The 27,984-nt window shown below is 44.1% G+C and overlaps 2 protein-coding genes across 11 annotated transcripts in view; one reads left to right on the top strand and one right to left on the bottom strand.

Moving 5' to 3' along the window:
- Nucleotides 1-16,818, bottom strand: part of kynu (kynureninase) — a 40,705-nt gene extending 23,887 nt beyond the window's left edge. For 8 of the 10 annotated variants that reach the window (XR_011240458.1, XR_011240459.1, XR_011240456.1 and 5 more), the window contains exons 1-4: nucleotides 9,843-9,979; nucleotides 9,044-9,225; nucleotides 3,729-3,798; nucleotides 2,304-2,384 (exon numbers count right to left, since the gene is read on the bottom strand). The gene's annotated coding sequence lies outside the window, so the exon portion shown is untranslated. Of the gene's footprint in view, nucleotides 1-2,303; nucleotides 2,385-3,728; nucleotides 3,799-9,043; nucleotides 9,226-9,842; nucleotides 9,980-14,948; nucleotides 15,086-15,221; nucleotides 15,359-16,064; nucleotides 16,347-16,643 lie in introns of those variants that run through there. The other 2 variants (XM_069521372.1, XM_069521376.1) reach the window with 2 other exon arrangements.
- Nucleotides 1-27,590, top strand: LOC109639021 (von Willebrand factor D and EGF domain-containing protein). Its single transcript, XM_020102262.2, has 33 exons — nucleotides 1-2,017; nucleotides 5,777-5,961; nucleotides 6,202-6,430; nucleotides 6,584-6,649; nucleotides 6,721-6,953; nucleotides 8,830-8,919; nucleotides 9,077-9,218; nucleotides 9,863-10,077; nucleotides 10,986-11,059; nucleotides 11,154-11,430; nucleotides 11,578-11,780; nucleotides 11,879-12,780; nucleotides 12,891-13,027; nucleotides 13,113-13,274; nucleotides 13,362-13,466; nucleotides 14,983-15,097; nucleotides 16,083-16,354; nucleotides 16,677-16,896; nucleotides 16,977-17,114; nucleotides 18,862-19,347; nucleotides 19,584-19,754; nucleotides 20,609-20,988; nucleotides 21,104-21,608; nucleotides 21,974-22,069; nucleotides 22,181-22,276; nucleotides 22,434-22,529; nucleotides 22,685-22,780; nucleotides 22,897-22,992; nucleotides 23,098-23,193; nucleotides 23,471-23,566; nucleotides 25,121-25,216; nucleotides 25,386-25,483; nucleotides 25,891-27,590. Exons 1-33 carry the CDS (start codon nucleotides 1,918-1,920, stop codon nucleotides 25,909-25,911), a joined length of 6,294 nt encoding a protein of 2,097 aa, XP_019957821.2. The 5' UTR covers nucleotides 1-1,917; the 3' UTR covers nucleotides 25,912-27,590.
- Nucleotides 27,591-27,984: the final 394 nt, after the last annotated feature.

A 27,984-nucleotide genomic window follows, 5' to 3' on the forward strand; every position in this document is an offset into this window, starting at 1 on the left:
AAAGAAAAATGTGCAATGTGGTTAAAATTTTTAATTCTTACTTGAGAAATACCAGTGTTCCATATTGCGTACTGGCCCAGAGGTTAAGGTGCCGACCACAGACTGTAAATGAAGATGGACCCCCAGTGGTGGGATGGTAAGATGGTACATTGATTTTTAATTAGTTGTTTCATGCTATAAAAACAGGTTGAAATGTAATGATTGACTGAGACTCCTGATTGGTGTGTGTATCGACGAGATCTGCTGATTGTGACTAAACCCCACGATCACTACTGCACAGACCCTGACTCCAAATGATGTCAAAAGCCCAAGATGGCGGCACACGTATTCAAGGTATTTTAGCGTAATTTTTGGGAAGTGGAGACGCCTCGTTCATCTTTATTTAAAGTCTATGGTGCCGGCCATGAATTGTATGATCTCCAGTTATATCTCTCCCTCACTTCCTGTTACTTCCTGTCTAATTAAAGCATACAATGGAAACATTTATCTTCAAAAGTCAAAGCCTCAGCTCGCTTCAAGTAAAGTGTTGGTTGGATCATCAAACAGCATCTGAGACTTTCACACAGTCCTGCAGTAGAGTCTGAATGAAAAGGCGAGCGTGGAACACCTGCTGCCGCTCTCAGGTCTTTTATTTGGTGAGAGGTGTGTTTTTTTTGTCTGTGAAGCCGCCAGCACCTGATATTTACTCTACACAGCAGAGGCCGACCTTCTCTGTTTCAGCTCTGCTGGTTCTCGCCGCAGTCATGAAGAGATAATGAACTGAGAGAACAGATTAGACCTTTTCACTGATTGGTGGTTAGACAGGCTTTTTCATCTTCAGGCAACAGAAAGGAAGTCTTTAGCTGTAATTTTCTCAAGTCCAATTTTGGGAATTGAAGCATCAGAAACTTATGCAGCACCGTTTGGGTTAGGATTGGTTTTGTTTAGGATTAAGCAACAATTAACTTCATCCTTGTGTATTAAATTGCGGTTTATAAGTCCAGTACACAGTTAGGATGATGAAACATTACATAAATCTATTAAAAACAAAACATATTTAGGGTTTAAAATGAAACTTGTTTCTGTGAAATAAAGCCTGACTGGGGCTCACATCCTCGACAGTTGTTGACATGCTCAGGCTCAGGAGGTAAAGCGGGTTGTCCACTAACCAGAAGGTCAGCGGTTGGATCCCCGTCTATTACACATGCTGAAGTGTCCTTAAGCAAGATGCTGAATTCCAAATTTCCTATATTTCGCTGTATGATTGAACACAGATGCACTGGATGGATGGATCTAAAAACCGAAAAGTGCTATATAAGAACAGACCATTTACAACTAGCTGTGTTAGCAAGGGCACTGAGAACACACAGCTGCTGCAGAGTTCATGTCTCTGTCATGTAGTTACATGTGTATTTCTTTCTTCACTCTGGGGACTCCAGTGATCCTTTAATTTGCAGAAGAATGCGTTTCAAATTTGGCTGAAGACAAAGAGGCTGCGTGTGGTAAATAACACGTGTGTGACTCATGCTTTGAGTTTGACCCTGCACACTTTATTTTTGCTCATATTTACGCAGGGATCAGAGATTCAGTTAATCAAAACAGTAAAGTGGCAGCACCGACTGAAACAGTTTGAATTGATCCTTTATTGATTTAGTTTCAGGGTGATCAGAGAGGACCCACCTACAGTCTGCCCATCTCCCCTCCCCTCGCCTCTCTCCCACCTTTTGTCTGTGTCATCTTGTGCGCTGCGCAAAGGAGAAGCCGCAATCCGCAGCGAGCGGTGCGCAAATTTAACTCTTTTCCCAAATTACCAAACGCGACAAGAGATAAGTACGGTTTGCGCAACTTTCCTCCCTTTTTCTTTCCTCTTCCTAACTCTCAATGGAACCAGACGACTGAGGCGAGCCAGCTGCATCACTTCACCCCGGAGCCGCAGCCATGGACTGTTGCGCACATGGTTCCGTGCGCCTCTCGTTCCCCGGATATTTACGCATCGCGCTGCTGTGGGTCGTGCAATTACAAGCGTTCGCCCAACACGGTAGGTGAATGTTAAGCTTTTCAGTGGCTCGATTTACCGCAGGTTTGAGCACAAAAGACAAACCCAGCATCCCTCTGTGTCCGAAGAGTTTTGCCAAAATGTCCAAATGGTCCCCAGCTGCTATGTAACAGAGGATTTTACCTCTAGGATAAAAAAAACAACCTTTTCATCTTCATGATCAGATGTGTTAAAAGTAGGTGCAGATGTCTAATGCAAGCCAGAGCCGCACGCACAACGTCTATGAAGAGTTTTCTTGACATAAAATGCAGATATAAGAACATCTTGCCTGATAGAAGCAGCAGATTGTGCAGAGTTGGCCTGAGCTGCTGCATTCCCATCACTCAGCAGCTGCAGAGGTTACATGGACCTTCACAAGACACCAGAGGACAAGACAGAGACAGACACACACACAGGAAGCAACAAGAGACAAAAAGAACAAGGATATTTCATTTAAATGGAACAGGAATTATGGGTAATTGTCAAGTAAAGACAATTATATTTTTGTTATATGTCTCTGATCAACTCAAGAGTTTATTCATCAATTATAGCTGCAGAAACAAGCAGGAGAAAATACCTGGGTGTGTTTTATTCTCCACTATGCAACTTCATTGTTGGTGGTAGGTGCAAAATAAAAAACTTTAGCTTCATCATGATGAACTATTGTTCTGTTAACTCGTGTTTCTCAGTGTCCTCATCTTCCTGCCACTGCTGCACACGTGCGGCCATACATTTAAAAATAGAGGATTGTAAAAGTTGCACAAAACTTTTATGATCCAAGCACAAAAACCTTTACTGGAGTTTCACAGCTGAAAGGTGTCCCCCGCTCTGATTTAATCTCTCGGTTTTTATCTCAGCATGATCATCGGCGGTTACAGGTCCTGTCATCGTTCGCCAGCAGTAACATGCAGTAGCTGTCCTGGTCAATCCTACATGCTGTCAACTATCCCACACACGTCTTTGTCTCCAGGGCCGGACAACAACTGATCAAAGCAGACAATCGTAAACTTTAAGGCAGGCCGTTGTAAAACGGAGCCCTCCCTGCAGCTTAGCAACAAGAATACCAAGGATTTCTGAGGAGGGGCAAACGTTGTGAGATATGATGATAAAAAAGCAAAGAGGCACCATCAATAGACGAAAATAGGAAAAATTCACACCCATATCAGAGAATACACACAAGCTTCAGAACGGTTAAAATGAATAGAAATTGGTTGAAAATGTGCTAACCCTGGATAGACAGTTGTTGTGCATAAACAAATAAACTAAACCTGTCTTCTGCAATTCTTCTTTAGGTATTAAATGCCTTAAAAGCTGCTGAGCTTTCAGTGGGGCCATAAATAAAAAGTCCAACAACCTACTACGATGCCAAATGTCTCAGGTTGAAAGTGGTTCAAAGTTTTGAGCGTTACAAATCGAACGTGTCTGATATCTACAGCTGCTTTCAGACACGCACTGAAGTCTGGACATTTTCTTGAGCTGTATGAGAGAACGCAAATGTCTGAGTCAGTTGCCCAGAAATTTTCCTGCCACCCCCGAGTAAAATGTCTCAGGATGAAGAAGAGGTGTCGTAAACGTAGAAGACGGTGATGAAGATATCACCTTAGAAAGACGAAAAGACACGAGAGCTCGTGGTGATACGACACGTGATTTACACAGCGGAATTTATACGTCCTGTCCTGCCTCGTGCATGCTCTACTCTGGCTCCACCCCTCACCTGAATGTTCCGGACTTGTTCTCGTTGTTGTGAACGTGTCTGACCCGTACAATCTCCTGCTGTGTTCTTCCTATGTGAAAGAAAAACGGCAGGTTATATCTTGACCCAATTCTCCAGACATTTTCCACAATTCATGGCAACAGCTTTAAAGTATAAAGTCATCATGAGCTTCAACCTAAAAACTCTGTCACTGCTGATCTTTAAAAACACATTATTCAAGCCCTGCTCTTAACAGAAGATAATTACGCCTGTTTAGTGTTAACCATAGTGAGTCTTAAATCATGTAAACGTTTTCTGATCTTTAACCCTCTGTGTGCCCTTCTGACGCCGTCCTTTCTGTTTGGCACTCGGTGAGTGACAGGCCCTCTGGGAAAAAGACCTGTAACCTCTGTTATGTTAACACCACACGCTCCCAAATTAATCTTTCTTTCCTGAGAAACTGGAGAATTCCCTGTGGAGTCCCTGCACATCTGGGCTGCTGAGGGCCTCCCTCCCAGTGGGATCTCCTCCACCCAGGGGCCGCTTCATTAGCTCACCTCCTCCTACCCCCTATTCCCTTCCCCTTCCCCTGCGGCTCAGTAAACTCATTAAGCTGCCAATTGGAACAGTTTAGCCGGCAGCCAAAGTCTCACCGATTGTCCTCCTCCTCTGTGAAATCCTGGTTGTTTGGACAACCTGTGACCTCAGATCTCTTTAGTGGAGCTGCCAGACAAGGTGAACTCGCAGACAGGCGACCATGTAAACAAAAGCATTTGCTTTCAAGGGGGTGTCAACATGGAGACCAACCTGTAAGACGGTGTTTAGGCTCAGGATCACTAACAGTAACTTTGCCCCGTCCATTCAGGGCTTTGACGTCCTAAATACCCTGAATGTTTGTTTTCCCTGCCACCACAGCCGAACTCAAACAGAAGTGACAGAACAATTTGCTCTTTTTGTTTGGTTGTTAAGAAAGGCCTCTGTTGACAACACCGACCCATTTGGCTTCACAGATGCAGAGCTGCAGCGAGTGTGGAAAACTCAATGTTCTGCTCAAGTAATTCCCCGGGGTTGTTTCAGCCACCAGCTGCAGGCGGTGTTTCAGAGGCCTCTCATGCGCTGCTGGCTTTGACAGAGAGGTGAGGCGAGAGGCTCACAGGAATGTCTGTTATTCTTAGCAGTTTAGATAACCTCTGGTGGTGAAACGATTCGCCCAAATCACCTCTTGAACGATGCCTACGATGCTACTATTTCTTCTCGTCCACTTTGATGTTGACGCTCTTTAACGACTTCAGTTGGAGGACTACAGATGCGTAAACACCCTCCTGAAGTTGCTTGAGGGTTTTTCATCTTAATCTGCATCCAACCGTAACGTTAGCTTATTTAAAGTTTGATAAAAAACTGTCAATTTATGAGCTTTTACTCAGAGCTTTCAACCAGAGATCATAACCTTCATGAGCAGATGGAGTTAGCAGAGGTTATAACCATCTACAGCCAAATTTACATACGACAAGATGGTAGCTACCCCTGAAAAAAGTTATTAAGTGCACCAAGACATAAAATAGTTCTTAACATTATTATTATTCACAAGAGTAACATTTCTCTCTCAATTCTTTTACCTGTAGTATCCAAAGAGAGGACACCTCTCTCTCAGTTTAAGGATATTAGACATTTGTCGTCAGCTTCCCATGACAAAATGAGTTTCTTTTGTTTTGTCTGTCTCTGTAATTGTCTTTCTACTTAGACCCGTTTTGTACACAGCCAGAACAGCGAGACTCGACCAGAGATAAAGACACGATATGATCTTGGCCTGAGATGCTTCAGGTTTCATTTCCTCCTTGTTAAACTGTCTTCTTGTCTTCAGATCAGTAAAAGCGAGAGGAAACTGATTATCTTGACTCACAGGGTCAAACTTGAAACATAGAATATGAGCTTCTTCTTCTTCTCCTCAAAAAAAATGAGTAAAGTCAGCATTTTTCCATATTTGAACAAATGCTCTTCTTCTTCTTCTTTTGGTTTCAACTGCACCACAGTTCAGTTTTTAATGTCGTTCTTTTCATCGTCGTTCTCAGCGCAAGAGTGTTACCCAGGAGGCCACCGGATTCTGAGCGACGCCTACCGGAGCATTGACTTTGACTCCACAGAGATCCAGAACACGGCCATCCAGGACCTGATCTGTGACCACTCGCTGTCACCAGGCTGGTACAGATTCAAGATCAACAACAAGCCGGCAGAGATGCCGACCACCTGCGTCGAGGTAAGACTCCAAAAACAGCAGATGAGCTCTGCCAAAATAAAGCCATTTGTTTCACTTGTTTGTTTCACTTTGTTTCTACTATGACTTTAATTCAGTAAAAAAAACTCTCACCTCTGCCAAAAAAAGCATCAGACATCCTCTGCAAACAACAGATTGGTATAATAAGCACCTTCAGCTCGGCTGGAGTGTATAATAACCCCTCACAGCAGGTAATGACTATTTCTATCTAACCCACTGCAGATGAACCGCTGCGGTACACAGGCTCCAGTGTGGCTGTCACTGAAGGACACCTCCCTGCCGCGGCCCGGTGAGGTCCGCCAGCTCTCTGCCTGTGCCACCTGGCAGTTCTTCCACGGCAGCACCAAAGACTGCTGCCTCTTCCGCATCCCCATCACTGTGCGGAACTGTGGCGAGTTCCTGGTCTACTACCTCCAGCCCACGCAGGGGTGCATGGGATACTGTGCTAAAGGTGAACAAAACAATAAACAAATGATATCTGGGTAGGAGGGATATATATTTACCTAACGTGTAATATTTCTTTTCATTTGTTCAAATGCTCCAGAAAAGCCTAGAGAGGAAACTTGGGATTTGTTGCAATTGTTTTGTGAATTTCTTGTTTCAGTTGCTCCTAATTTGGGACCCAGACTCTGCCCACCAGGCGAGGTGGAAGTCAACGGCCAATGCAAAGGTAAGGTTTTTAAAAGGTCAACTTTTGTTTATCGTTGTATGAATGAAGAGAAACAAACTCTCTGTTTTCAGCTGCTGTCCCATCCCTCCCCTCTCGGCCGGTGATCACCCCGGAGCTGATTGGCCACAGCGTCCACTTGAGGTGCTCCTTCATCCCGCCGCCCTGGAGCCAACCGCTGGTCTACCAGGTAGTTTGGGCCAGACACGTCGGCCACAGCATGAAGGCTGAGATCCGGCAGGAGTCCACCCTGAAGCCCTTCTCTCTGGTGGAGATGGATGGTGTTCACTTCAGGCTCGGAGAAACGGTAATTTTGGTGCTGAAAGTTTCATGGGAAGCACGTGTGGAGTGTTTCCCACCGTTGGTCACCGTGTGTCATATCCCGATAAGAGAAGGCAAGAGGAAGGCGGAGAAGTTAAATCAGTTGCAGGTTGGAAAAGCCGTGCTCCACATGCTTCTCATTTAAAACTCTCCACTTTAAATTCAAGTGAAGTGAACACATTCACAATGAAGTCGTCTCTTGTGACGTTTTATCGACACCACAGCACTCGCACAGTAGGACGTTCTGCTCCTGCTCAAGGACACTTTTGCACTCAGCTTACATCTGCATCCAACTGCAGATAAGTCATGCACAGTACATGCATGACAGCAGTCAGGTGGGCTTCAGCTGTTTTTAACAGAAGACACAAGGTGATACAAAGAACTGTCAGAATTTGTAAGCACGTGATGTTTGATGTCAGTTTGTTGAGTCTGAAACATCCGACCGTTTCTTTGATTTCAGCATTTAGCAGCTGCGAGAGGAGCTGAATATTAAGATTGCGTTTAAATCAAACTTCAGATTGAGCTCAGACAAGAGCTGGAACTTTTCAAGCACACTGTCAAAATCTTAATATACGAGAGTCCTGTGCTGCTGAATAAAGAAGCATGTTGCATTCACTTGAGAAAAGAAAATCTGCTCTGTTTTTTCTGAATTAACTTAAATTTCAGTCTGAACAATCCGAAGGTCAGTATGTGCCTGCACAAAGCTGGCAAACTAATAATGCAATAAGGCAGTATTAAGATTTGTTTTTCTTCATGAAGACATTTCTCAGAATTCTGGGAAAATAATCTTTGTTAATTCAGAGTTTCTTTTCTGAAGGGAATGCGTTACTCTTCTGTAGCTGACCTAAGCTGCTTTCAGACACGCAATGGACTCCTGGATTCACGGTGAGCGAGTGGCAGGGTTGTTTGTCTAACACGCGACAAGCAAAAATGAAACAGAAAACAAATATCTCCTGGTGAAGAAGTGTGGTGTCGTGGTGCAGTAAACACGATCACGTGATCTCAGAGTTTACACAAACTAAATTCCTTTAGCATGAAACGAGGGTGAAAACTGAAGAAACAACACAAATCTGTATGTTGATGTATAAAGACAGCAACAAGACAGAGGCAGCCGACCGCCCTCATTTCCCAGAGAAATAATTTCCTGAGTCATTACATTTTCAATGTGACTCTGTTTGAAAACGAGGTGATGTCACTTTCACAGCTCGCCCCTGACCAGCTGTGCACCACTGCGCTGCCATATTTGGACACCAGGCTTGTATTAGTTGTGTCTGGAACGTGTTGCGGAGGGCTGGGCTCGCTCACGAGGCCCATCTTTAACACATGTTGATACTGCAGCTGAGTTGGGTCAAAGATCATCTACATTTTTTTTTCTCTACCCTGAGAGTGAGTTAAATGTTAGTGCTCTTAGAGCCGGGGGATCGGAGGGGCGCTGCACTGTGGGCTGCACAAGGAAATGTTTTGATAAATCACAAATACAGTGTCAGTCGTACGTTGTTCGTCTTTTTCATAGATAGCATGAAATTTAAAGAAATTATTCAATTAGAAATGTTCTTGAAAGCTTAAAATGATTTTGTTCACAAAGATAGCCAGAGAAGACATTAAGGAGTAGAGTCAAAGAACTATTTTCAATAGATCAACGACAAATTTGTGTGAACCTTCTTAAATTCTACAACTGACGATGTACAAGAGGCGGCAACAACACCATGGTTGTAAATCCTCCAACGAGGCCCTGTGCCACAAGCTTTGAAATGTTAGAGATTTGGTTTAAATATGAATGTAACATATTTCGAGAGGTTGGTTCAATGTGGCCCCCTATGTCCCTACAAACATTCCTGTTATGCTTTTATCTGTCCTTGCAGTTCTCCTGCAGTGTGTCGACTTTCAGAGCCAACTCCAGCCGCACCAGATCTACTCCGAAAGAAAGCGAGAGTTTCTATGCCGGACTGAAGGTAAACAATCTTGTGTTATGTTTAAACTCTAGTCTACGCCAGGATAAGAGGAGGCGTTCCTTTATACTCTGGCAGAACGTGAAAGTAAACCTCACAGAGCTGGAACATGGGAAGCCAAACTCACCAGAAGCTTGTTTTCCCTCTTCTTGCACTTCAGTTTTCTCCCGAGTCGCTCCACATAGCAGAGAACGGAAAGGAGCACAAGGTGACCGTCCACAGCACAGTGCCCATCCCCTGCTACAACACCAACCAAGGCCACCAATGTGGAGTCCCTCTGGCTCTGAGCGTCCACGACCCAGGTCAGACCTACAAGAAAACAGAGGATGTCAGCTTTGTTAAGTGGTGGAGACAGAAAATACTGGAACAATCTTTAAGCCTTAATATCCTCTTAAATTGATTTTTTTTTTAATTTGTGACCAAATGACAAATTAGAGGAAGTGAAATCAGCAACTGAGACCCTGAATTCTCATTAATTCATATAAGGATGCATCAAGAGAAGTTAGTAATGAACCATCGATTTCATGTTAAAATCACTTTTACACCATTAACTTAATATATGGCTTCTAATTGACGGCCTGTTTGGTTTTAATCCTTTTTAAGATTTACAGAAAAAGAAGCAGGAGAGCCCAAATATACATGTTGGCCCCACAGTGTGGTCCTGACTCTTAATTTATTTATTTAGTAAAAACAAAGATGCCCTGAAAAGGAGCTTCTAGGCTTATTAAAGATGATGAGAGGGTCAAGTTGCCATCCTCACTCTTCTCCCCTGCTGCTGTTGACACTAAATTTCCTCCTTCCTGCTCTGGTTTTTTCTTCTGTTGTGCTCCGACTTGTCCAGTACATCATCACATCAAAGCCAGCCCGCAGGGACTTTTATTACAGTTCTGCAGGCAGCTGTGTGCTGTCCGTTAACACTAACTTACCGCTGTGCTGACACCCACAGACAGTCTCGGACACGAGGCCTCCAATGTGGCGCTGTCCGCCTGCCAGGTGGAGCTCCAAACTACTGCCTGCAGCAATGGCAGCTGTGGTCGGACGTTTTTTGTCACTGCCGTCACGGATTTCACACGAGATGGGAACCGTCCAAGTCTGATCGTTGCTCTGCCAGCACCCAGCGCACCACGACTCTGGAGGAACTACGTCCCTGTGTCGTTAAAAGTGAGTTTAAGTGAAATTAAAACTCAAGTCAGCGCAGAGGTTCCAGGGATTGAGAGACATAAATTGGAATTGTGGGCCTTAAGAGGAGTCAAGACATTGAGGATCCTTGTTTACTAAGGGTTCAGGAAAAAGTTCATGCCATTCTTGAGGGTTGATAAGGGAACTTTAAAAGGGTTTTAGAGGAGGAAAGATGAGTAGTCCCATTAAACCCCCCCTAGAGGCTTCCGGTGCTCCTGGAAGTCGGGGAAAATTGGAATTCGTTGCATCAAAGTTTCTTGGGACTTAAGGAGCTTTTTAGGGCTTTATGTAGTTTTTTGCGAAAGTCTTAAAGAAGATGCTAAAGGACAAGCCTGGGGAGCCACTGTAGATTTTGCAGGCTCTGTGAGGAGATAAAAGTTCTCGTGGATGTTACAAAAGTAATTTTCTTGCACAGATTCTTGATATTAGGGTCTTGACTTGAAGGGGTCTTCAAGGGCCCCTAGGTATTTGACGATCCCTGGTGGGGAACCCTCAAGAGGGCACTAGGGTCCAAAACTGAATGAAGAAGCAGCGGAGTGATATAATTATCTAAGTATGAGTTTAATTAGAGAGTATTACAAAAACTGATTACAGGTCTCTCTGTCATACTGTGTACATATACACCAAGTGATACAGTGCTTTATTAAGTTAGAGGGGGGAGTGTGACTGACATGAAGTTTGAGGAGTGCTGCTCTAAATGGTCATTAGTTATGTCCACACAAGCCATTAGGTTATGTAAGACATGATGTCAGCCCTGCAGACACTGTGTCTCTGAGGCGTCCGCAGAACAGATGGGAATCTGTGTGCACGGTAAAACATCAAAAGCTCAAGGTTAGAGGGTCACAGGGTGGGGCCCCGCTAATCTTTGTTACCCTGACCCCTGCTCCCAGGTCACGGTCCAGGACGTTCCTACTTCCATCTGCTACTCTCTGACTGACCCACATGTCATTACACTGGATGGCAGGTAAATTTACTCTGTTGTCAAGTTTAATTAAATAAATAGTAGTTCTGCTCCCATATTTAAACATCGACGCATCTGCATGTACTTCTATGTGCAGGCGTTATGAAAACCACCAGACCGGCACCTTTGTCCTGTACCGGAGCCTCATCAGGACATTCGAGGTCCATTCTCGTCAGTGGGACTGCGGCAGCCGACACTACGCCGTCGCATGCAACTGTGGTGTCGCAGTGCGGGAGGGGAATGAGGTTGCCGTCTTTGACATGTGCAATGGGCAGCCGCAGGAGACCAGACCGCAACTAAAACTTAAGAACCTTGGTGATGAAGAGGGCAGTCGGGTCAGGGTGCTGGAGTCCCACCAGGGGAAGAAGGTCACCGTAGGTATCCGAACATTTTGACACTGGTGCAGATTTTCGTCATTATTGGAGTTTGCTTCCCAGGAAAGATTATTGGCTTCATCTAAGTTTGAACCACGTCACATAAATTCTGTTAATTAGCTGCTGGATGTGACTCTCCTCTTGTAGTTGATCTTTCCCTCCGGGGCCTTTGTTAGGGCCGATGTTGGCGATTGGGGGATGAGCCTGTCTCTCCGGGCGCCCAGCGTCGACTACGGCAACACTAAAGGCCTCTGTGGCACCTTTGACCGTAATGGCAACAACGATTTTCACAGCTCTGATGGTCTCTTCTATGGGCCTAATGACCTGCATCGCTTCATACAGGACTGGAGGTCAGTAAAACTACGATGTTTGTTTTGATTTAAACTTTTTAATTAATAAGGCAGAAATGAGTCTCTACAAAGCTTTTTGTTTGTTTTGTGTGCGTTAGAATTGCTCCAGGTGAGAGTTTATTTGACAAGACACCTCCTGGAATGACACAGGAGGTCAGGAGGCCTTTCTGTCACTGCCAGAACGAATACAGCACTTCTCATCATGCCAGCAGAGGGATGAGGAACCTGTACAATCCCCCCGCTCATGCCGACTGCATATCTTACGATAGTGTCGATTACACATCTGTCTTCCCCTCCATGGACACGACAGTGGAATACATCAAGAGTCCAGGAAGAGAGGAGAGCATACTGCATATGACTGCCTTTAATAGTCATCCTCTGGAGCGGAGGCACCTTCAGTTTCACAGTGAAAACGGTGACAGTGATGTTGAACTAGACAGTGAGTTCAGGGAGGATCATCTGCTTTCCGTTGACAGGGAGAGGAGACAGGCATCATTTGAATTCCAGCCTGTGTTTGCTGCTCAAAGCCTCAGTCAGGCTGATCTGGAGAATTACGCTTACTTTTTCCCTGAGGATCACCTGGCAGAGGCCCGGCCGCAGGTTCAACCCCAGTGGCCCACCCCGAGTGGCCTAACCTCGGCCAAAGCTCTGGAGGTGTGTCAGATGGCTTTGGCCAACTCCACTGTTGGCACAGTGTGTCGGGGGCTGCTGGGACGCCGCCTGGACGAGGCGGTGGATCTCTGTATCCTTGACCTGCAGCTCAAAGATGACTTGGGCTGGGAGGAGGCCCTGCTGCCGCACCTGGAGAATGAGTGTGAGAGGAGGTTACTGGAGAACCGGACCCAGAGAGCTTTGGAGGTGGCAGGTCGACCGGGAATGTCCGGGGAAGTGGTCACGGCATTGCGCTGCCCCAACTTTTGCAATGGGAATGGAGAGTGTACAGAATGGGGCTGCCAGTGCTATCCCAGCCACAGCTTCTATGACTGCAGCCTGGCCATCAGTGAGTATATGAGTATTTTCTGGTGATCTTTACGTCTGACAGTCTCTTTTATAAATTATCAGCTGAAGTAACAAATATTCTCCCATTTGAATGACTTGTAATTTACTCAGGCCAGCCAGTAGAGTTAACTGATTTGGAGAACAGTGGATTATGTGACATCCACGCATTTGACTGCCGCAATGTTCGAGTCTTTGGCCTCGGCTTCATCGACTCTCCTGACCTCAGTTGTCATGCCACCAGACTGAAGGTGAGGAAAGGGGAGGTCAAATACATAGCTGTGAACCTTAAAGATGAAAGTGTTATAGATTCCTTCTGAATTTCTGCCTCCACAGTACATGAATGGAGTTTGGGTCGCAGGAGAAAAACAGAGAACAAAAGCCACCTTCCTCAGCTCCAAAGCTTTAGACTGTGTCGTCCCGTCTTTGAGCAACACCGCCGTCAACACGGAAGATTTCATGATGGATGACAAGCCATACGCACGCTGGGAGATAAAGGTAATGTTGCAGTAGAAATGTCTTTTCTTGGTTGATGGCTCTTTTGTTGGAAGATGTTCACAAAATATCTCATCTCATTCACGTCAGGTGACCAATGACGGCTCCCAGTACAGCCAGGCCAAGGTGCTGACGATCTACGATGGCGTTTGCCAGGTCTGCGAGGCATCGCGCTCAGGACTCTGTAAGTTAAAGGTAACTTGCATATGAAAGTGAAATGTTTTTCTACACTGAAGTTGATCATCTCCTGCACAGTGAATTGAAACTATTATTTCAGCACTGATCCATCGGCCAATTCCAAGAATCCACCATTTTAATTAAAAATAATTCAGGACTGTAAGATTCAAATAGATGGAACTTTTAGGATTTAGCTATTAGGTTAGCTCATGCAATTAATCTGTTATTCTGTGCGTGGGGCAATTACAAGGAAAAAATTTGCTGTACCTGAGTCACGGTTCAAGGTCATAGTTCATATTCTCCCTGCTCATATTCAGGTTGATCATTTCAATTTGTGTTATTACTTGAAAAGGTATGTTCAGAAAACACATCACTTTCACACACATACTGTCCATTGCTGCAACTCCTCTTTTCACGTATATAAACCCTGCCGTATTAAAAAAGCAGTGCACACAATGGATTCTAAATTTCCCTATAAACGGGGCAGCTGCTGCTTGGTGTGAAGTATTCACGTACCTCCAAGATTTCTTCCACAACAACACCTATTTGCAACACTTGCGTACCGCAGCAGAGTGTTTGGGCTGAAGGCTGCTCTGTCTTTGTTAGAGCGTGTGCCAGACTAGCAGCTCATCACGATGATGCAGAAACATCTTCCAATCTACTGACTTGAGGCTGTTTGACATTGCAGAACATTTACATCCACAAAAAACGATAGAACACACTAGAGGTAGGAAAAACTAAAACAACATCATCAACCTTTACTAATGTTAATTCGTTTGTGAATTTCCATATGGGTGTTTTTTGAGTGGGTAAAGACACTTAAAGTCATTTTTTACATTTAGGCCACTAAAGATATTTTGTTAACTTGAAGAAAAAAATCCTCCTCATGGTTAAAAGAAACAAGAAAGACACTACAGGCGACTTTTCACCTCCATGACTTCTAGCTTTTTTTCTTGTTAGTTTAGTCATAATTCACATGGAAACTTGGACTCTCCATGTTTGTTTATTTGAATATAAATAGAGACACTGGGTGTTTAGTGAAAAAAGCGTGGTGAAGTGTTTTATATGCTCTGTTAGGGGTGCAGACTGCTACGACTTGAATGACTAAACCAGAGACAGAGGGATTTCCCATCCTCGTAACATGGAGCAGCTGATTAAAAACTTTACCTTCATCAGACAAAAAGATACAGGGGGGTCCTGTTGTTACTGGAACTGCTTTTTATGGACAGCAGAGGGAAAAACATGTAATATTACCAACAACCAGGAGTGAACACACACAGCTGCAGATACAAAGACACTTGCATGTTTGCCAAAGCTGGAGCAAATTGAATTAACTTAAGAGGAGATGCAGCACATGATTTCCTGTTCCTTACCTGGCAGAGAAACCCTGATAGGAAAAACAAACAGCTTGGAAAAAATGTGTTTTATAAAGTTGTAATTCCTGCTGTTAACATGTCAACCATTCAAAGCAACATTGTAAATATGAGGACACAAACAAACCTTGTTTCTGTTTCGCTCTGTTTCTGTTGGCCAGGAGCGAACGTGTAACATCGATGGGATGTGTTTTGCAGAGGGAAACTCCAATCCCAGCAGCCCTTGCCTCCTGTGTGACCCAGACACCTCCAAATTCACCTGGTCTGTGAACCAAGGTACCAACACGTTATCATGTTTGTCTCATCACGTAAGAGAACAGCCTTTTTATAACCGTCATCAAAGTTTTCTCTTCCCTCGCTAATGACGACCAACAACAGGGACGAGCAGCATTTTTCTTACTGTGTTACTGCCGTAGCAGCCGTGGCAGCCTGTCACCGTGGCAGCCGTCCAACCGCGGTCCTGTTTGTCTCCATTAGCAGATCAAAGCAGCGGAGGTTTAAGTTTCCCAGCATGCCTAGGCCTGTCGCTTAACCACTCTGAGGGGAGAGGGGAGACAAGGGGGGAAATCACATGGTTGATTTTCACAGCGACACAGGCTGACCATCGTCCTTCCTTACCCCAGAACGAAGCACGAATCAGCTGTAACACTGAGGCTGCAATAGCTGAGCTGTGCACTAAAATAGAGGCAGATGAAAGTGTTTTTTTTTTTTTTTTGCTGGATGGAAGAAGAATCAAATGTCTGCACTGCCAAGATTGTATGTTTCTTTCAGCAGTTAGTTTGGAATTCAGAAAGAGTCATAATTTCATTTATCAGCAAGTGCTCTGCTTTTTTAACATATGACCATCATGCTGCGCAGGCGTTTCCTTAATTCCCCCTCACTCTCCCCCTGCTGAACATCCAAGGCAAAGAGCGTGATCTGAGTGGTGGGTGGGGGGGTGGGGGATGCTACATGATCTTGCTGAAATGGCCGTTGAGAGCTGCAGCTGGAAAGAAACGATGGAAACCCCTCCTGCCGCAGAGTGAATGAGTGTTTACGACGATTCTTCCAGGAACAGCCTGGACGGATGTTTGTGCCTAACAGAGCCTGTTTAAAGAGTTTATTTCAGGACAGTAAGAAAATCCTGACATCAAAACACAAACATGTGTAGTTGGATATGTAATAATAAAGATAGCTTCTAATTTTGAGTGCAGGTTTTTATAAATTGCATAATAAATGTATTTCGGCTACCCTGTTTCTTCACCTTTTCCTCCTCTGGCAGTCAACGAGCCACCGGCCTTCCACCGACCTCAAAGTGACCTTCGGACATTTGCCGGGGAGAACTTCGTCTTCCAGTTTGCAGCGTCAGACCCTGAGGGCTCGGCGCTCCTCTTCCAACTGGAGGAGGGTCCGACAGGGGCCGTTCTCTCCCCAGCCGGCCTCCTCATCTGGAGGGTCCCGCTGCTTCCAGAGGAGAGGGGGCGTCAGTCGAGGCGCTCGTTCCGCTTCACACTATCTGATGAGTGCAACGCCCAGAGTACTTTCACTGTGCAGGTAGAGTTGGAGGAAGAGAAAGGGAGACAGATGAAACTGACAGGAAAGAAAGAATCATTTATAAATGTTCATCATCTAGAATGGCCTGGTAGAATTATTGTAAATAATGGTTGGAAAGTCAGTGAGTAGCATTTTAACTTCATCATCAGTGGAGATGATGCAGGAAGAAACAGGAATTATGGGAAATGCGGTCTTAACTTTAAAGGACATTAAAACTCTTAGTTTTGCTGGGAGCCTAACCAAGGACACAGTTATTGTTGAACATCAAAATGCAGCACTGAAAAAAAACCTCAGTGGTGGCTCCTTCCTTTCCATCATCCAGATCGATGTGGTGCCGTGTGGTTGTCAAAATGACGGCACGTGCGTGACCGACGTCAACTTCCCCGCCGGCAGTGGGAGACACCTGTGCGTGTGTCCCGAGGGTAAGCAGGGTGAGCTCTGCGACGAGGACGAAGACGCGTGTCTGTCAACTCCGTGCGCTGCTGGAAAGTGCGTCAATACAGCCGGTGGGTACAGATGCGAGTGTCCTGCAGGGTTGAGAGGTAAGAGTTGATGAAACTGAAATGTATCTGTGCCTGAATTCATTTTGGCATCACAGTAACAGTTTCCTGTTTGTTGGCAGGTACCACATGTCTGGAAGATGTCAATGAGTGTGAAAGAAATCCCTGTTTCCCTGGAGTCCAGTGCTTGAACAGCTTTGGCTCCTACAGCTGTGGCCCCTGCCCTAAAGGCATGCTGGGAAATGGGACAAAATGTCTGGGTAAGTGATGTGGGCATTTTTTTAAAGGTGTGTTATGCCAAGACAGCTGGTCCAGTTCAATATGGTCCTCACACGTTTCACATCAGCAGATACAGTACGTCATTGAGCAAGGCACTGAGTTACCAACCTGCTCACTTACCATATGTTTCTGTGGAGAGACGCACTGAAGTTTTTATTTACGAGTCATTCAGGTTCGCTAAATCTGGCGTCCAGTCATGAGATCTGTTGGTGAAAGAGCATAAAACAAAGTCTGATCATGTCGTCATGAGAATAAAATGAGAACATTTTACTTTCCTCATCTTTAAGACAAAAAAGAAACAGAAGAATTATATATATATATATAATATATAATTATATAATTTCACCGTCTTCTGTCGTAAAATTGTTTCATTAAAAAAGTAAATGAGATACTTAACTCCAGATACAAGTTGATTTTCAGTGGACATTACTGATTACTTTTGCCAAGGATGGCGTGAGTGAGCACCCGGCGACTAGTGTGCTATAAGAAACATGGTAATAATAAGTCATGATAGACAGCTGAGACTTACTCACGATTGGTGGAGGACGTGTAACGGTGGGACCATGATACCGCAGCTCCCTCCCCTGTTTTCTACTGCACAAACTTTGACTAGATAGGATGGTAGCATTCGTACCGATTATATTTTGGCTTCACTTCCGGATAGTGGGAGGAAGTGGAGACACTTCATCCATCTTGATATAAAGTCTACAATTATTTGAGAGGGTCAGGTTCGTTACTAGATGTGGTGACAGTTTGACATGGAGAATAATGTTAATGAGCTGCAATGGTGCTTTAAAGTATGTATGTAAACTATGTGATGGTTAGTCAACAAAAACATCCTAAAAAAGACTGAGACCTTTTGAGTAATCAAACAATCTCAAAACCTGGCATCTAAGCAGGACAACAATCCAAATCACAGTGTACATTACAAGGCATGACTGTCCCTAATGGAAAAGTTGGCCCACAGCAGAGCACACAGCATAAATCACTGTCACTACAAATTGTTTGTCATTTTTATGGACTCATGAGGACAGATCCTTGGATTTCCTCTTTCCTTTGTTTTATTGCTTACTCCTCAGTAACTGAGCCAAAGTACTTCACATGACTTCACCTCCTTCTTCAATTCAGTATTAAAGAGACCTGACTTCCCATGTCAGGGGCCATTTAAAGGTTTTTTTACCATTTGGATCCTAAATCTTAAATGTCCTGAATGTGAAACAAGCTGGGGTGAGGGTTTCTTTCACTGTCAAAACCACACGAGTCACGAGTAAATAAATTCAAATTCAAAGTTATGACCAGACAGAGGGAGCTAGACAGTTTGATTTATTACATCCACCACGTTGTGTTTGTTTTTTTAATTTATCGGCAGGATTACATAAATACCAAACTTGGTGGTGGGAAAACCCATTACAACTGGTGTGATGCGGAGCAACTGAAACCAACAGCAACCAAAAGAAAACCTCAAAGGTTCAGTGTGTAGAATTTAGTGATCTTTACACAAACACGATCCCAATTTCCAACTCTTGCTGGGCGTCTCATTAAAAGCAACATGTTGACCTTCCAGGGTTTTTACCTTTTCGTGTACTGTACCATCACACAGAGTGCAATCCTTCACTTCTTTGCAATTAGATCAAGCAAAAGTGGGTGATCTTAAAATAGAATAGGATGTTGTTCCAGATAAGAGCATCTGATAGAGGCAATCAAAAATATGTGTATGTCCTTATACAGCAGTCGCCAGGCCGGCCACCATCACTCCCACATCTGCTCCCCGCACGACTGTCTACAACACACCAGATGTTCTGCTGCAACTCCACAGAATAAAGACAGACACTTTTCGGAAGACGTCAAATGGAAGCTCCCCACAGATGAGGGCTGAGGCGGGGAGGACGATTCCAAGAATTGACCTGGGTCGATCACAAGCCAAGACCACCTGGAGAAACACTCCAGGAATTAGCCTGAATCCAAGTCTTACTAAGGCAGCAGCCAACAAGAGCATCACAGCAATTACATCAAGTCTCTCCCAAACAACGACTGACACTTTGAAAAGAAACCAAGGACTTGACTTCCAGCTTCCCAGGACAAACACAGATACTATTCACAACACTTCAGTATTTACACTGGACCAAGTCAAGACTGATCAGCCCAAAATCAGCAGCACAATAGTCAAGACAGCCACTGTGGCCCAACCAACAGGAGATGATAGATCAGCTCCAGGTAAGCCCACCGTCAAACTTGATTTTTCATATTTAAAAACAGCACATGCCTGTTGGTGTGAAGAAGATTAGTAAAATACTTTTGCCTCAACTATGGATGGTGTTCAGAGGCATTTTAGGAACATGCATGGAATATTTCCTGCTCATTTATCCCCTATAATAGGAAAACGTCTTCAATGCTAACAGACACTCTGATGAAGACTCAGTAAAACACTGACCACAATTTCTCTCCCCCAGGATCCGCTCCGTTTCTGCCTGTCAACGTTTCAGCGACATGTGCCAGCAGACCCTGCTTTCCCGGGGTTCAGTGTATCAACCGCAGGCCGCCACATGTCGGGTACGTCTGTGGCCGCTGCCCGCCCGGGCTTTATGGCAACGGGCGCGTCTGTATGAAGAACGCTAAGGCAGGTACGGGATTCTTTTTGATTTTAGTTCCAACTATCAAGCAACAATTAACCAATTCCTGTGACAAATGCATCGTTTTGTAATTGAAACCATTTCTCATCTTTCATGCTTTTGTTTTTAACCTGAAAACAAAAAAATATCCTGAATTTGAGAACACCAGGCAGTAAATCACAAAATCATATATTTTATTTATATTTTATGTTTTGGTCTTTCATTGATGTTGCTTTCCTTTGTGTGTGTTTCTTTTGGTTATGAGGGATGGTTTTTTTATAGCAGCAGATAAATCAGCTTGAGTGGTTAAAGCCTGCCTGGTTGTAATAACCACCTCGGTTACTTTTTGAATCCGCATCCGGCCGCAAAGCTTCAAAAGAAGATTGCTTAGTGTTTTCTTTCTCACAAGGGAAGTTAAATAACAGCTCAGAAGAGACAATGTCACTCTAACTTAAACCCCTTTACTGAGTTTGTCTGGAAAGTCACAAAGCAGAACAAAGTGTTTTTTCGGATGAGACTCAAGACATGAATCGCATAAATCATTCCGTTTTGAAGAGTTCTCCCAAAGTATTGAAATCAGTGCTTGTGATTTGCTTGTAATGTTTTATTTATCCAAGGAAATATTGCGTGCATGTTCTTTTCTGAAAACAAACTACTATTGCATTTTATGATTGCGCCTTCCACTTTCTTTGAATACAACCTACAGTGTATAAAGACGGTGGACACGACAGCTCCTCAAACGTGAAGCCAAAGTGTCTTGATTGCCCCCTGGTGGCGGGTACAAGTCATAAACCTTGCCTCCTCAATGTTAGCAGATGGGACATACAGTTACAATAACTGCTCTAACGCCACTTGTCTTTCCTCAGCATCCAATCACCTCCCTCAGCAGCAGACAGTCAGCAAAACCAGCCGATCCTCGCATGGAAGCATCAGCAAAGTCTCCCAGCTCCACCTGCCCAACCTGCCCACCAGACACAGTATCAAACACCTGTCCTCCTTGACCTTCACAAGACCAAACCAAGATAATACACCACGCCAGGTTTCGGCGTCCGGGAGGGGGGGTGGCACTGGGAGGAGAGAGGCAGTCACTGCTTCCAGAGAGGTGACAAAAACATCAGCAGGTGCCATCCATGTCACGACAAACACTCGCCAAAGTGCCAACCCCAGATCAGACACCAAGACATATGCCACAACTCGTATCGCTGCCTCCAGAGAGGTCGTGGTTCCTCGTGTGACTGTCTCCCAGGTGAGTCAAACTTTTCTACATCGCGCAGCCACCGTCATTCATGAAGGAAGATGTGCGTGAGGACATAAGCATCCTTTAACCTTCCTGTCTTCTTTCAATAATCATCTCCCTGCAGGCTGCAGCAGCACTGACTGGTGTCACACCTTTTAGGGTTACTCCTGCAGCTCCACACTTCTCCACTCATGATGTGATGCAGTCAAAACAGGCAACTAGGCCTCAGCTCAACCACCTGGCATCAACCCAGGCCAAACCCTGGACCCGTCCGAGACCGGTGCTGCCACTGACAGCGGCCCTAACCGCTCTTTCCTTCTCACTGTCCGAGACCGAGTTCTCTTCCGACGGAGACGAGTCTGAGTCTGGACTTGAGGGCTCAGAGATGCCGCAGGTGGTCCAGGCATTGACCTTCGCAACACCAGGCAAGACGGGCTACAGCTCCCCGTTACAGAGAGCAACCTCAGTACAGCCAGGTGTTTGGAGCGGACAAACAACTGGCAAACACGTGACGACCTGCGCCAATATGCCATGCTTTCCTGGCGTCCAGTGTGAACCAGCTGTGGATGGTGGCTTCAGCTGTGGGAGGTGTCCTGTAGGATACACTGGTGATGGACAAGTTTGTCGAGGTAATGATAATCTATAAATGTCAGAGAAATGTGCAAAACTCGTGTTACCTTTTCCAAAGTTGATTTACCTGCAATGAACAACTTTTGATTTTTTCTCTCCTAATACCAATTCCAGTACAAAATATGGTTCTGATACCAATTATCTCCATTTAACGTGAAGTATTGTTGTGGCACTAAAAATTATTTAATTTTAGCATTATAGTAACATTGACAAAGATGCTAAATCAAACTGAATTTTAATCGGTATCAGCACCAATATCAATCTGGCATTTTGATATATACTCAAAATATTACTTTAAAAGATCTTTTGAAAAAGACATGCACAAGCATAACACCTCTGTGGCGCCCCCTGTGTGTGTTTTAAGCTGTTTGCAGGCATACGTGTGGTAGGAACATGGCGTGTGCTGCGCCAAATACGTGCCGCTGCAAACCGGGCTTTACTGGATTTGACTGTCAGACAGGTAAACAAATAAATGGCTGATATTTATTGGATTTATTATTATTTCAAGCAGTTGCATGTACATTTCTTTATGTATCCATATATAATTTGGGCTTTTTCTGTGTACTCTCAGCAATCTGTGATCCAGAGTGTATAAACGGGGGCGTCTGCATTGCTCCGGGTGTTTGTCAATGTCTGAGAGGTTTTCATGGAGAAACTTGCCAAGAAGGTGAGTGTTATTTTCCAGTCTCCTACAGTTACTCTGATTTCATGTCACTAAATATATAATATACTGTATTTATTATCAATAACTATGGTGGCACAACACTAAGCTTAGAACTGAACTGTTAAATAACTGATAAACTAACAGAGGTCCTTCTGTGCAGCTCTGTGCAGGTTACCGTGTGAAAACGGAGGCACCTGTGTGGGTCTGCAGACTTGTTCTTGTCCTTATGGGTTTGTTGGACCTCGATGTGAAACCAGTGAGTTTACAGCCACGATACAACTTCCCCGTTTCCATATTCAGTCAATGAGAAAAGTTACAACCTAAAGAAAGATGATGTTTGCAAAGGCTTGTGGGAGTTGTAGTTTTTATGTTTGAGAAACGAGGAAATTATTATGTTTCTGTTTATTATAGTGGTGTGTAGCCGCCACTGTCACAATGGAGGTCAGTGTGCTTCTCCAGATGAGTGTATGTGTCTACCAGGCTGGACCGGACCATCCTGTGAAACTGGTGAGTGTGTATTTATTTGTTTGTGTGTGTGTGTGTTTGTGTGTGTGTGTGTGTGTGTGTGTGTGTGTGCCACCCTCTAAGTGCTGACTCTCCCTCTCTCGCTCTCTCTCCTCCAGCTCTCTGCTCTCCGGTTTGCCTGAACGGAGGTTTGTGCGTCCGGCCCAACATCTGCGAGTGTCCTCATGGTTTCTACGGAGCACAGTGTCAGAACGGTAAGTCAACTTCAGTCAGCCAATCAAAGTGTCACTTTAACGGCAGTACAAGATTCATTTGTCAAATAAAAAATGTTTTTTTGCACATTTTGTTTCCTCCTCCAGCCGTCTGCAGTCCTCCCTGTAAAAATGGTGGCATATGTATGAGGAACAACGTCTGCTCCTGTCTGCAGGGATACATCGGGAGGCGCTGCGAGAAAAGTATGACCACATCATTCCTCTCCTCTTTTTGCTTTGGCACGACTTCCCACACCTCCTCTTCCTCTCTTAATATCTAAATATCTGTCTCTAAACATTCATCTTCCTCCTCTTCTTGCCTGTGGCATTGCAATGTCCTACTTTTTTCCCATCCTACACTTCCTCCTTAAGTTACTTCCATAAGATGAGACCAAACTAGACAAAAACTGCTCCTTTGCTTGATAAGATCTTCAACTCTCCTGTTAAGGCGTTCGATTCTTTCTCTCTTCTCCCCCTCCAGGTGTGTGTGAGCCCATGTGTATGAATGGCGGCAGGTGTGTGGGTCCAGATGTTTGCGATTGTCCGTCCGGTTGGAGAGGGAAGAGATGCGATAAACGTAAGTGCAGGAATACAAGAATCAGATAAAACTTCGTCACATTCACAACTATGTGCTGAACAACATGATGCTCACAGTGAGAACTTCTGACTTCTACAAACTCAACATAGTCCTGTCATTCCAAATCAACACAAACACTTGATTGTTTAGTGAGAGCCAACAAACAACCATACACACGAAATACAGACTTGCCAAGCATGTTGTTGAAAATTAAAAATAAATCCTGGATGTGCCTCCTTAATCGAATCTACTCAAAAAGTTTCAAGAAAAGCAGTTTGGTAGTTTTTGCCAGAAAAACTACCAAGAACATGAAAACACAACCTCATTGACGGAGGTAAAACACAAAGACAAGCAACAAATCCTGACATTTAAGAAGCTAAACATGTTCACAATAATCATTTATCAAATTTGTTGTCGTTTTTTCTTTCGACTGACTTATCTGGATGACTCTAAAATATACATATCTCGAAATAGATTCCATATCAGAAATTGATCGGGATTCTGAATTTTGACCGTCAAACCTTTTTATCACGTCACAGTAAAACTCACCAAGCTGAAACAGAGGCAGGTAAAGTGACACTGTCCAGGTCTGTGAACGTCTGAACCCTCCAGGCTCGGCCGACAGATGCTTCCACAAAGGAGCTGCCCATATGGGAGCCATTAGTTCTTATGTCTGCAGTCTTTTATGGGGCTGACCGTCAGACTCCACGGTGATATTCAACTGAGGCTGAAAAGACACACATCCAAATATCAGGAGGGGGAAAGAGAGTTGACCACAGATGATCTGTTAAAGCTCAAACCTGCAGCTTTTGTTCGAAGGTTTGTCGTTTCTGGACTTCTTTGTTCATCAGTTCACACCTGTCCCTCATCAGTGTTCACGGTCACGAGTGGCCACACCCACTTTGATGCAACAATTGGTTTGACTGACACATGTTTCGTTGCTGTTGTTGCTTTTCTTTTCATTCTGCGGCCTCACAGAGGAGATGGACACAACCTCCGACACAAATAAACAGCGAGAAGTGCTGATTACAACACAGAATTTGAGGATGATAATAAAAAACAGAGGAAGTGAGGGATTAAAGCTTTGCTTCAGGGCACGTCGTGGATCTAGTGGTTAAAATATTTACATACATTACTTGAAGGACACTCCACGTTCTTCTGCCAAGGCCTAACAGTCCCCTTACGAAACCACATTTAAATCCACGGGATCCAGATTATTATTTGGATCCGCACCGAATTGCACGCAATCATAAATCAGTCCCTTTTCCGCACCACATTAAATATGGTTCTTTTCTGACCTGTAAAATATCCCTCCATGTTTCGTGTTCACCTGCCAAGTTAGTTTTTGTAGTTTTTGCATCATCCTGCTAAATAACAGACCGACTAACACAAAGCAGATGAAACCCTATACATATAGGATCTTATGTGTGGATCTACTGCTGCTGCTGCATCATAATAATGAATACATTCAGACTGTGAAATTAAGTCAAATCCTGTCTTTAAGTCCTCAAGCGTTAGTACAGCTCTAAGGTTAACTCTTGTGTTGCCTCCCAGCCAGCTGTCTGCAGAAGTGTTTGAACGGAGGAGAGTGTGTGGGTCCCAACACGTGCCACTGCACCCCCGGGTGGCAAGGCATGCTGTGCCAGATCCGTGAGTATGACAACAAGAATGCACAGATATTTCTGAAATTGTTTGTCAGTACGACAAATAATGGCTTTGAACCAAGTTTTGCTCCTGTTGTTGTCATCCAGAGACTAAGAGATGTGCAGGTTCACTGTGTTCCCGTCCTGATTTATGTTTTCATTTTGCCAATTCTCAGCTCACTGTGAACAAAAGTGTCTGTACGGAAGTCGATGTGTGCAACCAAATGTCTGCGCCTGCCGGAGCGGATACTCCGGCTCTCTTTGCTCCAGGAGGGTAAGCATCCAAAGTTGTTTTTATAAAGGAATATTTTCACTGTGGTATTTTTCCCAGCTGGTCTGAGATTCACACATGTGAGAGTCAGAGGATCGGCACATGAGGGAAAAATGGAAACATGTGAAAATGCATCCAATTCCATCACAGATGATGAGGGCCAGCAAAGAAAGTTGAGCAGGAAGAATGCAAACACCATTTTATCTGTGCAAACATGCAGACATTTATCTCACCTGTGTATTCATATAAAGTGTATTTCTGTATCAAGGTGCTTTTCAAACTTACCATTACCACTTGCAATTGGCTGGCAGAGCAGTTTAATGTATACATTCCTGAGAAGAAAAAGAAACAGGTTATGTAGAAGATTTCTGTCTGTGTACACAACCTCATATTCTTGTTTTGTTTTTCAGCTCCCAATCGCCCAAGGTTGAGATCCACTTTCTGGCAGCAAAGACAGAACTCCTGGAGTCTGATGAGCACCCACGAGGTGATCCGGAGCCGTCAGCACAATGCGTCGTCAAAAGAAAAACCTTGAGTGTCTAAATTATAAATCCTGTAAACTTCACAAAACAAGGCTCAAAGTTTCGGGCCTAAAACAGGCCAGTGAGAAAATGTATTTGTCATCATACAGGATTGATCAGCTGATATTTTATTCCTCAATAATCACCTGCAGTGGAGATCCTTATCATCTTGTAAACTTTATTTTTTACTGTAAATTCCATCAGGTTCCTGTTCGACTCTCCAAACCTCTGTATGAGTATTTATTTATTTGGTTGTTTTATACTGTCGCATATTTCTTGTTGTATATATCCTAATCTCTTTATAATCTATGTTATTTCTTATTAAAGCAGTGTTTATTGGTTGTTTTGCAAGAAAAAAATTAAAGATCCTGGTATGGTATCTATTGCTGCAAATATGTTTGAAGATATTGAGGGTATAGCTTCCTTGGTGTTTTGTTCACGTGTAGATGCAATCAATACATTCTCAATACAGAATAGCTCTCGTAGATTGACGGCAAGTAAAAAACAAACATTTCAAAAGTGCCCCCAGTACAGATTCACCAGTTTGTGTTTTATTTTAACCTGAGACGAACCAGGGATTATACCCATAATCCCTTGTTAATGGCGGTTCATAGAGCTAACGACCTCCAACAGGGTCACGTCGGGGACGATGTGTTCGATCACCTGAAAAGGCATAGAGTTGATAAAAGATTACGAGGCAATAACACAATGTTCAAAAGCTCTCCTAACATCTGTATTTTCTGCTATCAAACAGCTGTTCCTAATCTTTCTGCGACACCATAACATGTTTTTAGTTTTCCTCGAGCTCCTTTTGATTTTCTGGGACTTGCTGTATATGGGCAGCAGCGAAGAGGCATTTGACTTTGCTGCAGGAGCCAGACAAGTTCATGGCCAGAGGGTCAAAGCATCAGGGGCTACGAGGAAATGAGGATTAAGAGATTAATGAGGCCACATTAGCTCCGCGCCAATTAGGGTTCCACTCTGCCTCCCACTGACTCCTGCCTCAGCTCAGCTGAAAACTAAAGAGCCATTTGACTTTTTTGTAACAGATTAGGATGAAGCTGGATGCTTTTTGTTCATCACTTGGATCTCTGTATGATTCTTTGGCACATGAATAAGAATAGTCTTGCAGGTAGATGACATTGGACCTCGAGCAATTACTACACATCTTCAGTTTGGGTTGTTAAGTTACTGGATGGAGACATGACTCAATATTTCAATATTTAGCAGGAAAACACAAACCTAAAAGAAATGATCATTATGGTTTCACTGCCCTCTGGTGGCGGTAGTTATAATATCAAGTAGATAAAAATACTGAACCTAAAGTATGAAATGTTGATATGGTACCAAACTTCTTCACAAAACAATGTCAACTAATTTAAATTAAAGTCATGTTTCTATTTTGATTTAAATGAAATTGACAACAAGACTTAAAGGTTGCTGTGAGCAGCTCATACACACAAGGCATCGTTCACTTGCAGATATTTATATCCACTCCCAAAGAGGGCACGGTAGAGGAGGGGGGCCGGGGTTGTATGTGTCCATCATGATGGGCACAGACAGAGCGGGACGGGACGGGTGGGTACACCTGGACTACTCACTCAATGGAAGCTCAGAGCGGGCAGCCAAGGCCGCAGGGTGACCCTTACTCTGGACGTCAACACGAAAACACTAGTTACCAGTGGCTCACAGTGTGTCCATCAAGTTCATCAGCACATAATCAAAGAGGTTTCAATTGAGGAAGATGTCAAGCTCGTCTAAAAAAATCAGATTAGGTCCAGAAAATGCTGCACAGGTGGATTTGTGTCCTGACTACAATTAGACGACGACAACACCTCGCTCCGGATCGCAGTAGTTTAACTTCTATCAGGGCCTTCAGAAATAAAACCCTAATTTTACTTCACTCTGAAGTACTCGGTTGTTTTATTTTCTTTAAAGCAACACTAAGAAACTTTCACTGAGCAACAGCGCTCTCTGCAGCCA

Source organism: Paralichthys olivaceus, chromosome 24, assembly GCF_024713975.1.
Source record: "Paralichthys olivaceus isolate ysfri-2021 chromosome 24, ASM2471397v2, whole genome shotgun sequence".
In the NCBI taxonomy this organism is placed as follows: domain Eukaryota; kingdom Metazoa; phylum Chordata; class Actinopteri; order Pleuronectiformes; family Paralichthyidae; genus Paralichthys; species Paralichthys olivaceus.